Source organism: Eptesicus fuscus, chromosome 18, assembly GCF_027574615.1.
Source record: "Eptesicus fuscus isolate TK198812 chromosome 18, DD_ASM_mEF_20220401, whole genome shotgun sequence".
In the NCBI taxonomy this organism is placed as follows: Eukaryota; Metazoa; Chordata; class Mammalia; order Chiroptera; family Vespertilionidae; genus Eptesicus; species Eptesicus fuscus.
Genome location: NC_072490.1, coordinates 46,074,432 through 46,093,064, shown reverse-complemented (window position 1 = coordinate 46,093,064; position 18,633 = coordinate 46,074,432). Strand labels below are relative to the sequence as shown.

General features: G+C 43.6%; 3 protein-coding genes across 17 annotated transcripts in view; all 3 read right to left on the bottom strand.

Annotated features, from left to right (window-relative positions):
• PXK (PX domain containing serine/threonine kinase like) overlaps window positions 1-8,459 on the bottom strand; it is an 82,445-nt gene extending 73,986 nt beyond the window's left edge. For 2 of the 5 annotated variants that reach the window (XM_028152730.2, XM_028152731.2), the window contains exon 1: window positions 8,081-8,458. In XM_028152730.2, coding sequence (XP_028008531.1) covers window positions 8,081-8,182 — 102 coding nt within the window. In that variant the 5' untranslated portion in view covers window positions 8,183-8,458. Of the gene's footprint in view, window positions 1-8,080 lie in introns of all 5 variants that reach the window. The other 3 variants (XM_008146288.3, XM_008146289.3, XM_054729555.1) reach the window with 2 other exon arrangements.
• A 6,444-nt stretch (window positions 8,460-14,903) lies between these two features.
• On the bottom strand, window positions 14,904-16,363 carry HTD2 (hydroxyacyl-thioester dehydratase type 2). The gene has a single exon (XM_054729568.1). It carries the CDS (start codon window positions 16,346-16,348, stop codon window positions 15,842-15,844), a length of 507 nt encoding a protein of 168 aa, XP_054585543.1. The 5' UTR covers window positions 16,349-16,363; the 3' UTR covers window positions 14,904-15,841.
• Window positions 16,364-16,462: 99 nt separating this feature from the next.
• The window catches only part of LOC103290396 (abhydrolase domain containing 6, acylglycerol lipase), a 71,013-nt gene continuing 68,842 nt past the window's right edge, over window positions 16,463-18,633 (bottom strand). For 10 of the 11 annotated variants that reach the window (XM_054729558.1, XM_054729556.1, XM_054729560.1 and 7 more), the window contains 3 exons: window positions 17,728-17,804; window positions 16,982-17,060; window positions 16,465-16,525 (listed from right to left, as the gene is read on the bottom strand). In XM_054729558.1, coding sequence (XP_054585533.1) covers window positions 16,469-16,525; window positions 16,982-17,060; window positions 17,728-17,804 — 213 coding nt within the window. In that variant the 3' untranslated portion in view covers window positions 16,465-16,468. Of the gene's footprint in view, window positions 16,526-16,981; window positions 17,061-17,727; window positions 17,805-18,633 lie in introns of all 11 variants that reach the window. The other variant, XM_054729561.1, reaches the window with a different exon arrangement.

Below are 18,633 nucleotides of genomic sequence, written 5' to 3'. Positions count from 1 at the left end.
CTGGCCTTGGGCTCGGCTGCACCCAGCGACCCTGCTATGGATCGTAGGAGCCAACCCCCTGGTCGTTGCCTGTGATCCGTGCAGGCTCCCCGCTGGTGCCCAAGGCCACACCCCAACGTCCCTGCAACGGTCTCCTGGTGGGCGTGGCTTGGTTGATGGGCGTGGCTTGGGCATAGCGAAGGTGTGGTCAATTTGCATATTTGTCTATGATAAGGTAAGATGGGTAAAATGAATAGTATGTGCATTGCACAAAGCTGTTAAAAAAAAAAAAAGAAAACTTTCCAGGAAGAATTCCCCAAACTAACAGGTTAATAAACAGAAGAGTACTCTCTTGGCCATCTTGATCATCTGAAGACAACAATGACAATGGAATTCCCTTTTGCTCTCAACTGCACCCCGTTAGTGAGTAAGCAGGAAGCAACACGATAGCTTGATCCTCAGCCAGAAGCAGCCAGACCTTCCATGAATTTGGTAGTCAGCAAGATCAGCCGGAGACAAATGGTCAATCTGTACAAACTCTTCCCCTCCTGCAGTCCAAGTATTTACCCAGTAAGTGCGTGTCCTGTAGTCCTCAGTCAAGTGTCACACTGAAAATGATGGGCCCCTGTTACCTCCTCTGGAAAGAAGTCACACCTTCATTTCCCCCTTCCAAGTGCATGTCGTTCATGAAAGAAGTCACTGACAAGGACTTCCAGGGCAAGGGGAAAAACAATGAGAAATCCTATTGCTCGCCCTCCCACAACATCCCGAACGCGTAAGCACTTCTGAGTTCTAAAACAATGTTCGGGTCCAGGTCTCTCATTTTCAGGATGCCAAAGGCTGGAACGTAAAGGAGCTTCATTTCTTTCTTTCTTTCTATTTTAATATATTTTTATTGATTTCAGAGAGGAAGGGAAAGGGAGATAGAAAACATCAATGATGAGAGAGAATCATTAATTGGCTGCCTCCTGCACGCCTGGCATTGGGGATCGAACCCAAAACGTGGGCATGTGCCCTGACCGGAAATCAAACCCCAACCCCCTGGTCGAGGCTTAACCATTGAGCCATGCGGCCGGGCAAAGAGCTTCACTTCACAGGAAGCCGCCGGAAACCTCTAGCAGCTTGAAAAAGAACCTGCCTGCAGTGGGTTTGTATTACTTGCTCCAAACAGCCTCATTTGGACCCTAAATCAAAATTCTGTATTTTGGACAATCTCAAGATCACAATCCATATGGAAGCTGTGTACACAGGGTGGCTGTTCCCATGATTCCCCTAGGGAGCAAAACATATAACTACCTTTCACATAAAATAAACTTCAGCCCCAGAATCCCACATCTCCTACTAGTAACGATAGCCAGCTTCTTATGTGTATTCCTACCACATGAAACCTTTCTATTGGGATAACCCTCAAAAGACGTGATATATGAGGCTTAAGAATCATCAAGCCCTAAATCTGGCTGCAAAAAATTATCTTCTTCAATTGGAAGAGATTACTTACAATTTCTAAATGACCAGTCTCTAAAAGCTTCCAACTCAGTTTTCTGACTGCATCCATTCCAGGTTTAAAGGACAAGTGAGGAAAATTACATAACCAAGGAGAAGACGATTGATTAGCTTGCCAGAAAAGAACTATTATTATTTTATTATAATGTATGGAAGTGCTACAAGTTAACTCCCATACTGTCTGCATCTGAACAAGATCACAATCCATATGGAAGCTGTGTACACAGGGTGGCTGTTTCCAAACATTTTAATTAAAGAAACAAAAAAACAACTTTTAAAGTATTCAGTATAAATTGGAATTCTAAAAAACTTCCAAATAGTATCCCAAAGGGAAGACCAGAAAGATTCTGGTACTGAACTGGATCTGGGGACAACTGGCATCACATGTTGAATAGGTATTGTGGACGAAAGGGGCCACATGCTGACCTGACAAGCTCAGGGGAGGCCTACATGGCAGTCTTACAAACTCAGAGACCTAAAGTAACCACAAAGGATGGTCTGAAATTAAACTTTAACTAAAAGCAGTTATGGTGGGCAGTTACGTCCTAGGCCGGTATCTTCACTGACAAGGTCAACCTTTACCTTAACTGAGCCCATCTGTCTTTTTGCATCTATGATAACATACCCTTGAAATGTCTGGGTAACTTGTAACTACTCTTTTTCTGGAGCCCCTGGGGCACAACCTAATGTACCTGGGCGCCAGGACAGATACCACAAATACCTTCATTATCATGTTAATTGTTCCTGCACCCACCTAAATATGTGTCTATCATTTTACTTTTTATCCAATCCCAGGGGTTCCTCCCCCTCCCCTGCCCCTCTGCTTTGCTTTCTCCCGCCTCTCTAGTCTATCACCAATGGATTTCATGTAACCTTTGATTGCAATATGTAAATATAGATGTAACCCTCCATTCTCTGGAGCATTATCTCAATTCGTTGAGGTTCTGCTTTCCGGCATTTGTCGACAGTCTGGCTCAAATAAATTCACAAAAATTCTTTACAGGTTTGAATGTCTTTAGGTTAACCGTATTCTGGTAATGTATGAATAAAATTTTAAACACTATGAAAAAAGGTCACTGACTAAGAAGCTGAAGCTCAATAAACCAAACCACAAGAGGAGCTTCCAAACCATTGGTGTTGTGACAGATGAAGATCCTGGGTCACCTGCCTACGCTTTGTAAAATGGGAGACGAACAAAGCTCCGCAAGAGCAGGCGCTGTCTAGTTCACCCCCGCGTCCCCCGCACGCGCCTGGCACGGCCTCGGTAGGCGCTCACTACATTTTTGTCAAATGAATGAGTATTGTGGAATAAACAAACGGCGCAGGAATGCAGTTTCTAAAGTCAAAGGTTCAAGGAGAGATCCATTTTCAGTAAAGATCTTAACATGTAATCTTATCTGCTCCACAGATTTAGAATTTTTTTCTGTTATGCCTTAAATATCTCTAAAATTATCTTTTGTATCTCGAGAACAAAAGGCACTAAATACAAGGAAAATAGGCCCCGATTCAGAGCAACCTCGGAGAAGAATATTTAAAAAGGAGAAAAGTGAGACTGAGCTATCACACCACGGCATACTGGCCAGCAAAAATCGGATGTGCATCTTTGATAACAACCCTCCCCAAAACTGGCCGTGTCCTCTGGTTTCTATTTCAGCTAAGTAAGCATTTTTTCAGTCAACTGGCTTTAAAAGTTTTCCTTTTCGTGCAGCCAAGAACTTACAGATTTTCCTTGTCTTCTCTCTTAGTCCTCCCAGACTTTCCCACCATTTATCCAAATGGCTTCTTACCAGAATTCCTTCTGTTTGGAAAGTCCTTCCCTTTCCTCCCACCCCCTGAAGGCTAAACACATCCTCTCTCTAACACTGTCCTTTCTGATTTTATAGAACCTTCATTTCCTTGCGGCAGAGGCCTGGTCTATTTTCTGACGCTAAACTCACTGTGTTCCATAAAAGTGAAAATAAAATCATTCAAACCAGTCAGGCCCAGAATCACCTACCAGCTTGCACCCTTTCTGCCAGTTGGTCACCCCAACATGCTTTTCTGGTGGTAACCATGTGGTCCCATCGTCCTTTTGGCTGCTCTGCTTCTCATTTGACAAAATCTTTCCCTCTCCAGTCCATAAAGCCTAAATCATAGGTAACTTAAAACTTTCTGCTATAAATTCTTGTTTCTCGGGGCTGATAAACCAAAGGAACAATGGTCAGAAATTAGCCGACTTGCAATACTAACATCTTTTTTTTTTTTTTTTTTTTTTTTTTTAATATATATTTTATTGATTTTTTACAGAGAGGACGAGAGAGGGAGAGAGAGTTAGAAACATCAATGAGAGAGAAACATCGATCAGCTGCCTCCTGCACACCCCCCACTGGGGAGGCGCCCACAACCAAGGTACATGCCCTTGACCGGAATCGAACCTGGGACCCTTGAGTCCGCAGGCCGACGCTCTATCCACTGAGCCAAACCGGTTTTGGCAACATCTTAATGTGTTTAACCCTTTGTACACATGTCACCAGGGAGTAAGCAGACAGAAGAAGGAATGCACTTTACAAATACTTCAGAAAGATTACTTCATTTGTTCATGGTAACAACCTCGAGAGGTGAGTAGGGTAGGCATTTATTAACCCATTTACAGTTGACAAAACTAAACATCAAAAAGGTTAAATGCCCAGCTGGCGTGGCTCAGTGGTAGAGTGTCAACCTATGAACCAGGAGGTCACAGTTCGATTCCCGGTCAGGACACATGCCCAGGTTGCGAGCTTGAACTCCAGTGTGGGGCGTGCAGGAAGCAGCCGAACAATGATTCTCTCTCATCATGGATGTTTCTATCTCTCTCTCCCTCTCCTTTCCTCTCTGTAATCAATATATATACATATATATATTTTTTAAATATATACATTTTTAAAAAGGTTCTGACTCGCCCAACCAATGTCACACGACTAGCAAGTGTCAGCCCAAACCCCTACCTACGAAGGTCTTGCCTCTTCCAACCCAAAGGCTGTCTACTCTAGACTCTCTGTATGTGTCTGTCCTATAGCCAAGGAGTGGCTTCCTAGAGACTCAGCATTTCAGAGAAGACGCCCCTCTGACTTCTGGGACACCATCTCCCTTCCCCCAGAAAACAATGCCTTTTTCTCCTATACACCACCCTCAACAACTACTTTCCAAAATGATCCCCAACAGTTCCTGTTTTAAAGGGACTTACTCAGAAGGCACTAGTAGTCCAAAACACTTGCATCAGCATCTGATTTTCTCAATAAAGTTCAGGGCTGATGCAACATTTCTCAGTCTCAGATTTTACAGCTAAAATGACAAGAACACAGAGGAATAAAAAATTATGCAAGACAATGCTACATTTTTTTTTTTTACTCCAACACATCTGCCTCTATGAGTCTCCTGTGAGTCACTGTCATTTGTGTTCAGTCATCATTACAGGAACAGCCATTCTCTCTACCCTCAATTACTTTACTTTCTTCCTTAAAGAAAATCTCTGCAATAGAAAAAGAATTCCATTATATCTTTTACCACTTTGCTGAAGCACTGACCCCTTAACTTAGTGCCTCAGATACCATGTTGTCCCCATTTTCATCACTACCATTTTACACAAACAGAAGGAGAGGCCAAGAGAGGTTGCAATTCATTTACTAATCATTCAACAAACACAAATGAAATCCTCAGATGCCAGGGACTGGGACCGAAAAAATGAACACGTATCCCTCCTCTCACAGCCTGGTAGGGCAGAACACTAAAGAAGTAATTACAGGCAGTCTCCCCTCTCTTCCCCCCAGCCCCCCCAGAAGACAAGAACGGAGGTCTCCTCATCTAGCCAGTAACACCTATTTGGTGCCATGACTCAAAATTGTACAAACCGTGTATCTACATCACCACCTGTGTGTGAAAATGATGTCACTTCTGGAATTCCAGCCCATCCTTACTTTAGAAGAAACAACCAACAGCCTCTCTATTCCAGTCTCAAACCCCATTCCCTTGTCTCCCTTAGATCAGACACGAAGAGAGACTTCCATACCCTGACATATACCATTATCAGCAGGAAGCACTTACTGAAAACAGACCATCCTCCCTCATCGACCCTAAAAGATTCTAGGGGTGGAAGTCTCTGAGAGGGAAATGTTATAGAATAGTAAGAAGCTAGGAAAATTCCAGGACAAGTGGAATAGGGAAACTGAGACCGATAGTTAAACAGCCATTTGTGTCCACCTAGGAAATCCTATCTTCCTTAAACCAAGGACACTTAAGAGTAAATGGTTTGGCCAACTGGTGCTGCTCAGGCTGGGGTTCAATCCCCCTTTTTTTCTCCCCCACCTCCCCCACAGGCACATATCCTCTAAGGGACCCCATGAGACTTGCAACCAGGGGAGCAATGGGCAGCGGCAGCTTGTCCTGGACTAACCCCCTGAACCTGTCTCCGAGGCCCCTTCTCCCCGTTCCTCTGCCTTCCCAGTGAGCCGGGCAGCCCTGCCTAAGGCTCATCTGCTGCTACTTCTATGCCCTTCTTTGTTTCACTGTCCTGAGTATGTTTTTGCTGTGGTCAATAAATTCTTGCCTGCTTTTTTTTTTAAAAAAAGAGAAGTTATTATAGAATCAACTGGTCCACGTTATAAGGTAGAGGTGAGCACATGGCTTGGGGCAGGCCATCATGGAATGATTCCTGGAAGATGTGATCTGTGGGCATTTACAAGCATCTCTTTCTTTATTCTCAGTACAAAATAAACTTAAAAGACTCAACTCCACTTCTTAAAAGGTTACAAGATTAACTTGCCAACAGTCGAGTCAAAAATCTAATTTAATAGCAGAACTTATTCTTGGCCGTGGCCGGGTAGCTCAGTTGGTTAGAGCGTGGTCCAGATGTGCACGGTTGCGGGTTTGATTGCCAGTTGGGCATATACAAGAGTCAACCAATGAATACATAAATAAGTAAAGCAACAAATCGATGTTCCTCTCCCTAAAATCAATCAACAAAATATTTTAAAACATTTAGAAAAAAAGGATTTATTCTTGACTCCCTACCCTAGATTTCAACCCTTAACTCACACTCCCTTAGCACACATTATAGAGAGTTTAACAAATTCTGTCCCATACACTACCTTCTGACAAGTCTGTAAGACAGGATTAAAGATATGCACAATGAAATAAAATGTACCCTAAAAAAATACGATCATTGCCCTAGCCGGTTTGGCTCAGTGGGTAGAGCACCAGCCTGAGGACCATAGGGTCCTGGTTCGATCCAGTCAAGGGCACGGACCTCGGCTGCAGGCTCCTCCCCTGGTCCAGGCCCTGGTCTGGGCACGTGTAGGAGGCAACCAATCCATGTGTTTCTCTCACATCCTCATTTCTTTCTGTCTTTCCCTCTCTCTTCCACTCTCTCTAAAATCAATGGGGAAAATATCCTCGATTAACAACAAAAACAACAACAAAAACTGTAAACAACCTAAGTATTATATTTAAAAAAAAACACACGATCATTTTCCTAACTGGAAACGAACACTGAACAATCCAAGCCCTACAAAGCATAGCTGTCGGAAGAGGAAACTGAGGTTCAAAAGTCCCACTTCAATACAACAGAATAAAAGGTCTCTTTGAAGTCACCAGAACAGCTTGAACAAAAAGAGAAACAGAAGGCTATTGTGGGGCCTGAGCCTCCAGATGATGAACCCCAAACACACTGCATTGGTAAACAAACAAGGCTGTGAGCCGGAATCTGATTTGATGACCTAACAAAACATTACAATTTAAGGAATCTCTCTCTTCCCATTCATTATTTCCCAAAGTCCCACGGGCTGGCAGCTCCTTGATTTCCTTCCTGGTTCTTGGGTTTATTACTTGTAAATTACAATGTATGGTGTGCTTTTCCGAAAAAAGGTACTGGCAAATGAAAACAACCCTGGGTTTAAAGCCACATAAAAGACAGTGTGTGTAGCAGAAACGAACTCCGCCTGTGTTTACTAGGAGGACCTATGACTCCTTTATGCTACTCCAGTGGATTTTAAACTCACATGAATGCTACCACTGCCCACGAAATAGCAGGTTCGCGCCGGGAAGGAGCACAGGCAAACACCTGCCTCAGCAGGACCCCAGACTGCTCCCGCCGGTTCCCCGCGCCTGGGCCAAGGCCAAGCACCTGACCTGGCCAGGGCTGCAGACCCCGGCGCTTCCGCCCCGCTGGCCCAGCGAGCGGCCCCGGAGTCCCACTTGCATTTGGCCCGGCACACCCTCATCCCACCACTCAGATCCCCGCGGAAAGGAGGGGAACTCAGCGGCCCCAAAGAGAAGGCTGGCGGCGGGCAGAAGTGGATGAGAGGGTCCTGAGTGGTCTGTTTACCCGCCGGCCCAAGGTGGGCCCGGGACCCCAACAGCACCCCCAATTCGGAGTCCCTCCGGGGCACCGCCGAGCCCCTCCCGCTCTCTGGCCCTGGGGGCTGCGACCTCCCCTTCCGGACCTCAGGGACCGCTGAGGCCCCAGACCCAGACCCAGACCCACCGCCACCCAAAGCCCTCCCGGCCGGGGCCGCCGACCCCCGCTCCGTCCCCGCCCGGGCTTCCCCGCCTCTCGGGGCCCGGGCCCGCCGGGCGGGCCGCGCACCGTGTGGGACTGCAGGCTCTGGCTCGCCTCGATGGCTGCTGTCAGCGGCACCGTGTCGTCCAGCAGCACCTTGCCGGCCGGCGGCTTCTCCATGAAGGCCATCCCGGGACGCCCGTCCGCCACCGCCTCGGGACCAGGGGCAGGAACCACAGGCGCAGACTCCCGCCTGCCCGGCTCCTCCGCCGCCGCCGCCGCTGTCAACACGCGCCGCCCCACGCGCCGCCGCCACCCGCCGGCCCGGCCCGCGGGGTCCTAACGCCGACCGTCCGCGCCGCCCCTGCTCTCGGCACTGGCCACGCTTCGCGCCGCCGCCTCCCGCGGGGTCCTAGCGCCAAACGGCATCAGTCGGTGTTGCCTGGACCCGCTATTCTCCAAGGTCCTTGCAGCCGCTCCGCACACTGGGTGGTACCCTTAGCCCTGGCCCTCTGGCCCGCGGACACTTCACCCTCCCTAAGCCATCACCTCCAGAGATCCTCAGATCCGAGGACACCGTGTCCTCTGCCCTGTGATCCAGGGACCCGCAGGCCCACAGATCCCCAAACCAAGCCGCTCCGTATTGGGCTTGACACATTATGCTCTCAGAAGCTGGACTGTCAGACTTGAAACCTTTACAACTGGACCTTTCCCACCGAGGTCTTTCAGACCCAAGGACCCTAAGACCCAGAAAAAAGGCCTTCAGGATGGGTCCCTCAGTCTGCGCCCTGTAGATCCAGAGATTTTCTAAAAACAAGTCTCTCCAAGTCAGGTTTTAAGGGCATGTTTGCACCTCACTCTTCAGACCCAAGAACCTAAGAGCTGGGCCCTCAGAATTAGACCCCGCAGTGGGAGCCCCTGAACTCCAGAACCCTTAGACCCAAGCTCTTTTGATTAACTGGGAACCTTAAAAACTGGGCACTGGTCCAGGGACTCCCAGCCTCTACCCTTGGTCCAGCTCTTAGCTCAGTCCACAGGCCTTCAACCCTGAGAACCCTCAAACAAGATCCCTCAGACTTGGGTTCCTCATGAAGAATCTCAAACCCAGAGCCAGAGAACTTTGCGCCCAACTTCTTGGCCCCCAATTTGTCCCGTAGTCTGTCTGAACCCAAGGCCACAATACTGGCACTCCTTACCAGTGCCCCTATCCTACCCCTTTATCCTCCCCCCCCCCACCCCCACACACACACATACACGTAGAAATCCCACCCACCCTGCTCTGTCCTAGGGCAGCACCCCAGGATGATGCAGAGTTAGACTTGGAATTAGATGACCAGGATCTCCAGGGCTCTGGCATTTCCAGCTGTGTGACATTGAAGAAGTTACTCAACCTCTCTGAGCCTAGCTCCCCATGTGTAATATAGAAATAATACTTGTACGAAAAGGTTGATATGAAGAAATAAGTAGGATAGGAAGGGGCTTGGCATATAATAAAAGCTCAATATTACTTTCTTCCTTCCCTTCAGTTCATATAATAAAGGGTTTCTAATTCTTACATTTGTATCCCCTAAATTTTTACATTTCAGACAAGAAAACAATGTTTCTTAGTAACACCACCACCACCAATACCCCAAAATTTGACATCACAGCAAAGGCCTAGTATCTAAAGGTACTCTCTCCAGATCTCAAACTTAATGGGATTGTTGGGCACTCCTAAGTGGCTAAGGAGCCTTGACAGAGTGATGTAGGGTCCAAAACCCAATGGATAAAGATATGACGAGGAAAGCATGGAACATCTTAACTCAGTCCTAAAATAATCAGAACTCTTCCTGCATCCCATTTTTGTCCGAGTGTATTTACTTATTTTTAATTTTTTTAAATTGATATCAGAGAGGAAGGGAGAGGGAGAGATAGAAACATCAATGATAAGAGAGAATCATTGATTGACTGCCTCTGGCACACCCCACACTGGGGATTGAGCCCGCAACCCAGTATATGCCCTGTCTGGGAATCGAACCACGACCTCCTGGTTCACAGGTCGAGCTCAACCACTGAGCCATGCTGGCCAGGCCCAGAGTGTTTAAAAGCATCAGTCTATTAAAACAAAATCTTACATCACTTAGAGAGGATTCAACTTGTAACTTTTATTTTTTAATGCAAATGGGTTATTTCATTGCCAGAATCACACATACCCAAAATTCTGCTTTAATCAATTCTCCAGTCATGTGCACTGGCCATGCCAAAGCTCTTCTTGCATCCTGCTGGTGGGAGTCTGAAATGCTCCAACCTTCCTGAAAGGCACTTATTCATTCAACAATTATTTACTGAGTACTTACAAGGTAATAGGTCTGGTGCTGGGATTCAACAATATTTATCAAGGGCTTTGAAAATGTTCTCACTCAGTGATTCTGTATCTAGGAGGGTACCCTAAGGAAATAATCAGAGATCAGTGGAAATATACAGCATGTGAGGATAAGAATCTAACAAGAGGGAATTGGACAAATCATGGTTAATCATAAATGGAATATTTTTCAATGATTAAAAATAAGATTAAAAAACCAGATTATCAAAGAATACTTAATGATGTTAAGAAGTGCTCTTTATATAATAGTAGGTGGAAAAAACACCGTTGATTCTTGAACACAGGTTTGAACTGTGCAGGTCCACTTACCCCTGGATTTTTTTTTTTTCAATAAATATAGTCAGCCCTCAGTATCTCCAGTTTTGCATCCATAGATTGAACCAATTGTAGACCAAAACAGTATTTTGATCCATGGTTGGGAATCTGTAGATGCAGGGGGCTGACTATATGCTTTTTTTCTATGCCTTTTTATATAAGGGACTTGGGCATCTGCAGATGTGGGTATCCATGGCGGGGGCGGGTGTGTGTGGGTGTGTGTGTGTGTGTGTGTGTGTGTCCTGGAACCAATCTGATACCAAGGGTTGACTGTAGTTAAGTTTTGAAAGAGGTAAAAGTTATTTGTGGAATTTCAACTGCATGGGGGTCAGTGTCCCTAACCCCTGCATTGTTCAAGTGTCAACTGTATATGCATTTGTATGACACCAAGTTTTAAAAATATGTATTATAGGAAAAACACCAAAAGAAAATACACCAAAATATTAACTTAGGGTTCCTAGGAAGTGAGATCATGATGCTTTCCATTTTTATGCTCTCCTGTTTTTCAAAATGTCTCTCATGGAGATAATTTACTTGTATGATTAGGGGAAAAAATAGTATCATACTATGAGTTGCAAAGGTCATAAAATAACAGCCTTTATTTAATCTTCCTCACTAGGAAAAGAAAACTGAAAGTGAGAAACCAGATATTGGATGGAATGAAACCAGAAACCAACTTTCAGTCTAGCCTTTCCCTTTCTCTGGAATTTCTTGCCTGAACTAAGCCCCTCAGAATAAATACTATGGTGAACCTTATAATTTCATTTTCATCTTCCCAAATCAGTGCCTTGTCAGTGATCCTCTTAGGACCTTGAACTTCACTGGATCCCTAGATTCACTGGAGACCAGGCCCCAAACCCTACAACAACCTCAACACCTGTTTGGCTTTTGAAGTGGCTCACACCGCAAGGGGGGAACCCTCCCCAGGTAGAGCTGAGCTTAATTAAGTTAGCTTTCCTTCCAGTCTCAGTCTGAGCAGAGCTAATGCATTATGCAGGACCTTAGTTTTTGCCACATACACCACCACTCAGGGCTAGCAGGAAGAAACAAAAGATTTGTATTCTTGTATGTTGCCAAATGTTAGATGGCCCATAGGTTATCTAATAACTTGACGTTTGGCCAGATGGGCTGAAGATGAGTTTTAGTGAGGATGCTTTTAGACCTGGCAACTGCTCCAAAAATCAAATCATAGAAGCTTGTGGAAAACTCAGTGCTTCCTAAGCAGCATCGCCTCCCAACTCAAAATGACTTTATTTCTTTAAATATTCAAACGAACAAACAGCCAGCCACACAGACAATCATAACACTGGTGCTTGGGTACTCCTCTCCTAGGAAGGAAAGACTTTGGAGCTGCCATTTATTTTCTCCTGGTGTTTTCATATGCCTGACAACTAAAAACTTCATGATCTGGATAGAAAAACAAAATTCAACTCAAATTTTATTGATATTGCCCATCACAATGCAGAGGAATATTCCTAAGGTTTCTAAGGTCATATGAACTACTAGAGGCCCAGTGCATGAAATTCATGCACGGGTAGGGTTCCTAGGCCTGGCTAGTGATCAGGGCCGATCAGATTCTCCCACCTCCTCTTTCCCTTGCCACCCATGCTCACCACCACCATGCAGTTCCCCCCCCCCCCCCCGTCCCCCTTCACTACCCACCTCCTCCTTCCCTTGCTCCCTCAGCACCCCACTGCCACCGCTGGTTGCCTATGTTCTGCGCTGCCCCCTGGTGGTCAGCACACATCATAGCAAGTGATTGAACCCCCATTCTCCTGGTTGAATTCCTGAGGGGACACTATGCATATTAGCCTTTTATATATATATAGATTATAGCTAAGAGGCACCTAGAAATTGACTATGGGGCCAATTAATCGTTCTATTCATGTAATGTCAACATTAGTCTTGGGTTTTCCTGTGATTTGAACTTAAATTTCTTCTAGTTGATTTTGCTCCAACCTGAAGTTTCACTGAAGACATTGAGAATTCTTGTCTCTGCTGTTTTTGTAAACCAAATGAAGACAAGCCAAGAACAAAGGAAGTAAAACATCTGGGGCCTTGGAGATGTTCAAGTGCAGCCTAAGAGACATTCCACAGTGCTCCCATTCTGCTCAGACAGAGCCAGTTAATAAATTATGCCAACACATGAAGCATTCAGAGTGGCACAGCTGCTCAGAGTGACAGCCCTTGGTGGAGTATGTTTTAATATAAAAATTTAATAGATGTAATTTAATAGCAATTTTCTTTGGGAGTAAATTGCTCTGAATCATACTCTAAGAACATTAAAAAAAAAAAAAGGCTAGTAATTTAGTACAAAATGAAAACCTGTGGTTACTTAAGAGGTACCAGCATGCATTTAGCAATTTCTTGTTTTTCTAGATGAATATACAAGTCAAGTCCACAAGATGAATGGTGGCTGTGGTGAGGCTTTCTCCTGTTACTCAAGATTTGCTGCTCAGAAAAAGAAACGTGGCGTTTTACCAATATGGAAATGTTTCTAATAGAATATAAAAATCTGTTAAGCAATTTTCCAGTACATTAGGCTGAAATTGCTTAAGATGAGTATATCTTCCTGTGACAATCGAACATTGCATAAATTGTAGTCTTATAATGCCCCTATGTGGAAAGTACTAGTACACTTTGGCCTGCTATTTTAGTCAGTCATTTGTACTCACTTCCATGTGTGACCTCACACGGTCAAAGCCGTCTCTGTTATCTGGAAGATTTCCTAATCTGAGGGTCACCCTCACTTCCATTAGAAGTCATTCTTTCCAGCAGCTTACCCATACAGGATTCAAAATGAAAAAGCCAACCTGCTAGTTTTTCTGATTGCCAGCTTTAACATAGCTGGTTTGAAAATCTTGGCTCTGAGTAAAAATAACAAATTATCATTTACAGAGAAGCATCCCTAACTTCTTGCCTACTCATCTATTCAACTTTTTACTGATTTATAGAGATCAAAGATCATGACACCTAGGGAGCATTAAAGAAAAAGGAAATGAGCTTGAGAAAATACTTTTGAGTTATACAATATAAATCAGCTAACAGCCAGTCTGACACCCCTTCCCTTCCTGCCCTGCCCCCCCCCCCAAATATTTGGCCTGCACATAATTTTTCATCTTTAGAATAACTCTTTCAGTAAATCTGCTCTGGAGACAATTAATCACTGAATATCAACTTAGAAAAAGGGTAGGAATATAGGAAAATGCTACAACTGTAGCAGGGAATAAGGTCTAGAACATTTTGAATATAAGAAAAATTCTATAGAATGATGTTTCCTGATACTTTTAATGGCCATAAAAAGTTACTATTATAGAAACTGACATTGCTTTAGTAATGGGACATTGTAAGACACAGAGTGATGTAAAAAAGAAATGTTTGGAGCCAGGCAGGCCTGTCTGAATCCCAGCTCTCCTGCATACTCGCTGTACAACCCTGGGCAAGTCACACAGCATTAGTCTGTTTCCTTGCCTATAAAATAGGGCAACATAAGTTTAACTTCACAAAGTTGTTCGAAGGATTAGTTAATGTAGCAAATAGACTCATCAAGTATTGAAGAAATGGTAGCTATTAGTATTAATGATGATATCACACTCCATTTCCAGACTGCTGCTAAGTCACAGAGAATGAGTTCTACAGAATTTGAATATGGCTTCAAGTCCACATTTTGTGCAAGTTCCCCATTTTTCAACGTTTCATCAAATTTTCAACATGTGCAGTGCTTTATCTATCAGCAAGCCTTCTTCCGGTGGATCTGAGCCTGTGGATGCTGCCCATTCTGAAATGCATGAGAATGGCACCCTTGTTTCTCACACTGATTTTGATTATTTTTACTTCAGTCACAAACTAGAGTATGGTACAATATTAAACAAGTTTAAAAATACTTTACACACATCACTGCCCTCTAGTGACTAGAATTAATTCTTTCAAGTAATCCATTTAACTGATCCTCTTAATGTAAAAAACTAAAATAAAAATCTAGTTACTGATCTACTAGGAGAAAAAACCTTTTTCCAGGAAATGTGGGTTGATCCTACCAATTACACTTGATCTTACTTTCCTGATCAAAGCATCTAGCTATGGTCAGAGCCATTCAGGTGGGCCACATGCATGTTCCGTTACAGATTGTCTTAAAAGGGTTAGCTGTGTTGGGGATGACCATTGAATACTAACACATTAGGCCCATTTTCTCTTTAATGCCCCCCAACTCTGAAGAACTTGGCCTCCACGGTGTTCCTTATACTTTTTATTTCTTATAAAATTTTTTTACAATAGGTATATATTATTTATATACGGGAGGAACCCACATCATCAAGGAAGGGAGACAATAATCTGGATTGCTAAAATAGAAATTTTGCACTCAAGAGCTATTCCAGGTTTAAAATGCCAAGAGATTGGTTGACATCCTGAAAGACTGGCCTGTTTACCTGCGGGCCAGTTAGCTTTAAACTCAGGAAAACCTCTAACCTCATTCACAGGGGAGAAGGAACACTAGTAGCTACTGTTTACAGGTTAGGCCTTGTGCTTTGCTATTTGTATCTCCAACAACCCGGTGGTAGGTGTTATTACCCCCATTTTATAGATTAGACCAAGAGTTTACATAACTGAGTTTAAATCTTTCTCTGATAACAAGAAACCATTTGAGAGGCATGTACCACTTGAAGGTTAAGCAAGATGCCATCTTGGTATAAACAGTAACGAATTACAAAACACTCTGACCCAGAAACTACGGAAGAACAGTATCTAATATTTGTTGGTAAAAGACAGGTGTTCAAAGATGACCCAACTTCTATTCTAGTTGCCGTCAAAAATTAAATGCTACCTAGCTATAAATTCACTGAGAAATTTATTCTACACAGATATAGGTAAGTTTGTTATCCAAATGCAAATATAACTTGGTTTAAAATCCTAAAATTAGAACTTTGAGCTAAATAACTCCCCCCATATTTTTTCAAATTTACAAACTTAGATGATAAATAGACTCGTCTGTATGAAGCCTAAGGCCAAATTAGAAAGTGGACATGTGAACACCTCGCTACCTTTGCCCTCCCCCACTGTGGGCTGCTGGGGCTGCTGGCCACTCCTTGTTGAAGAGCAGCAATCCGTTTTCCTCAGAGGCTCTTCAATAACAGTAACACTGATGCCTGAACTTGCATCTTTAAACACCTATTTCAGGGTTTGGGAGCTTCTGGGACCATAACTCTAACACAGCCTTCCATAACAGTCTTTTCACTTTCTCTTACAAAGCATGACACAGCAATAACAGCAATGAACCGCTTCAGCCTTTTCACTTCTGCAGAAGCTACAACAACTTCTCCAACATATAAAGGGGCTGGAAAGTGAATTTCCTGGGAAATAAATACACAGCCTGGGCCTGGCATTTTAGTACCCAGGAGAGCTGAAATAAGTCCATTGATCAAAACTCCATGCACAATTGTCTTTCCAAACTTGGTGTGTTTTGCAAAATCTTCATTTAAATGCAAAGGATTGACATCCCCTGTTAGTTCTGAGAAGGCAACCACATCCCTTTGTGTGAAGGCTCTGCTGAGTTCTGCCCGGTCTCCAACTCGGATGTGCATATGCTGAAAGTGCTGCCTGCTTACAACTGGCTGGTTCAGGCAGATTCTCCTCTGAAGGCTACACCACCAGAGACGATGGCTGGACATTACGGAGAACATCTTCGGCACCCTCAAATCCCATCGACAGGAGCGCTGAGCCTGTTTCAGTCATCAAGCATTATGCTGGCACCAAAAGATAAGTTTTGAGAGCAGAGGAATGTTTCTGAAATTGAAGGCTATTCAATCCAATACTAGTTCCCTACTATTACCAGATAATGCAAGGAGAAATGGAGAAACCTGTAGAGAAAGAAACATGTTTACACAGTTATCAGGAGAAAATTGCACTGAAATGCAGGGCAATGTAGAAACATGCCTAGTTTACAGGATAAGCCCAGCTGATGCAGTAGCATTTTAACAAGCATTCTGAGAGGTAGCTGCAGAGAAACAAGTGGTCATGATGAGCTCAGAAAGAGCATTCCAACACACAAGCCACTAGGCATTATGCAGTAAGTGAAAGTTAAGATTTCTCCACAAGGTTCCAAGTTTTATCCCAAAACTCTTCCCATACAATCTAAACTCTAAGTGCTTTGTCTCGTGTTTTCAGAAGCAATGAATGCCTGGATTCCCCTCCCTCCCCAGCTGGATGATAGTAACCAAACTAGAGTTACAGAAGCAGAAAAATGGAACACATTCTAAAAAGCAGTTTGATCCACTACTCAGCCTTGTTTGGAATATGTGAAGAAATAGTCTTACCTGAATCACTCTGAAGGCACATTTCTTGCCTTTATAGGATCCTAACAGGGTCAAAGAGCTCCACAATCTGACAAGACCACTGCAGAAAAAGTGAGAAAGCATAAAGATGTGTCCCTGCAACATCTCCCAAGTACTTCTGTTTGTGACAGTTCAGAAAACTCAATTTAAATGAGAAAACTTTAAAAGCATAGTATATTATAGGCAGAGAATAAAATGAACCACAATTAGAAATGTTTCTAAAATATATATTTCTGAATTAAAAATAATAATTTCTTTTTTAAATATATATTTTTTATTAATTTCAGAGAGGAGGGAGAGAGAGAGGGAGAGAGAGAGAGAGAAACATCAATGATGAGAGAGAATCATTAATCAGCTGCCTCCTGCACGCCCCCTACTGGGGACTGAGCCTGGAACCCGGGCATGTGCCCTTGACCAGAATCGAGCCCAGGAACCTTCAGTCTGTAGGCGATGCTCTATCCACTGAGCCAAACTGGCTAGGGCTATATTTCTGAAGTTGCAACATCACCACCAATTGGGAAACACTACAGTTGTAAGCAAATCCACGTTTTGCTCTCTAGGGTGTAAGCTCCGGCTAGATGAATGTTCATGTTCTCCCCAATTTAAACTTCTAAAAGCTGCTCATAGTTCACAATGACAAAGCTCTTCTTATTCTCAGAAAAGAGCATTTGGGCTCTATTTCCCCATCCCTCTCTGCTCCGTTATATTAGAAATGCTCTTTGTCGTACCTGCTACATACTCTCAAGATGGCTGACAAGGTCTTCTCTTCGTAGGTTAGGATGTCCAAGGGTAAGGCAGCATCAACCTAAGTATGGGATAATGCTATTAGCAGACTATTATCTTCATCAATCTAGAATCTAATAACTAATCCTGTCAATTACTTTCCTCCTCCAAAAAAAGAGGCAGTATTTTATTGAATGGCACTGGCGTAGTGGACCTGCCTGGGATGTTCTTCCTGTAACTCTTCTCATTGCTAATGCCTCTTCACCCTTTAAGTCTTCATTTAAATTGTTCCCTCCAGATCCCCAAGATGAAGCTCAATCATTTGCTATGCTCTCACACATAGGTCCCACATATTTCCCCTTTCATAAGAGTCATCATTTTTTGCCATTAATTGTTCAACCTGGTTGCCTACCCAACATAATCAAGTCCATTAGTCCATGAGACAGAGGCCATGTCTGTTTATAGCTATATCCCCAGGAACCAGGTTTTATACCTGACATGCAAAAGATACAAACATTTTTTTCTTAAATTAAAAAAAAAATCATTTTATTTTTTATTGAATTTTATTGGGGTGACATTGGTTAATAAAATTATACAGGTTTAGGTGTACAATTCTATAATACATTCTCTGTATATTGTTGGTTTTTTAAAAAATTGATTTCAGAGAGAGGAAGGGAAAGGAAGAGAGATAGAAACATCAATGATGAAAAATAATAATCTATTGGCTGCCTCCTGCATCTCCCTACTAGGGATGGAGCTTGTTACCCGGGCATGTGCCCTGACCGGGAATCATTGAACTGTGACCTCCTGGTTTATGAGTCGACACTCAACCACTAAGCCACAGCAGCCAGGCACACTCTCTGTATATTGTATTGTTCACCAATCCCAAGTTTTTTCTTAAACTTTTGCCT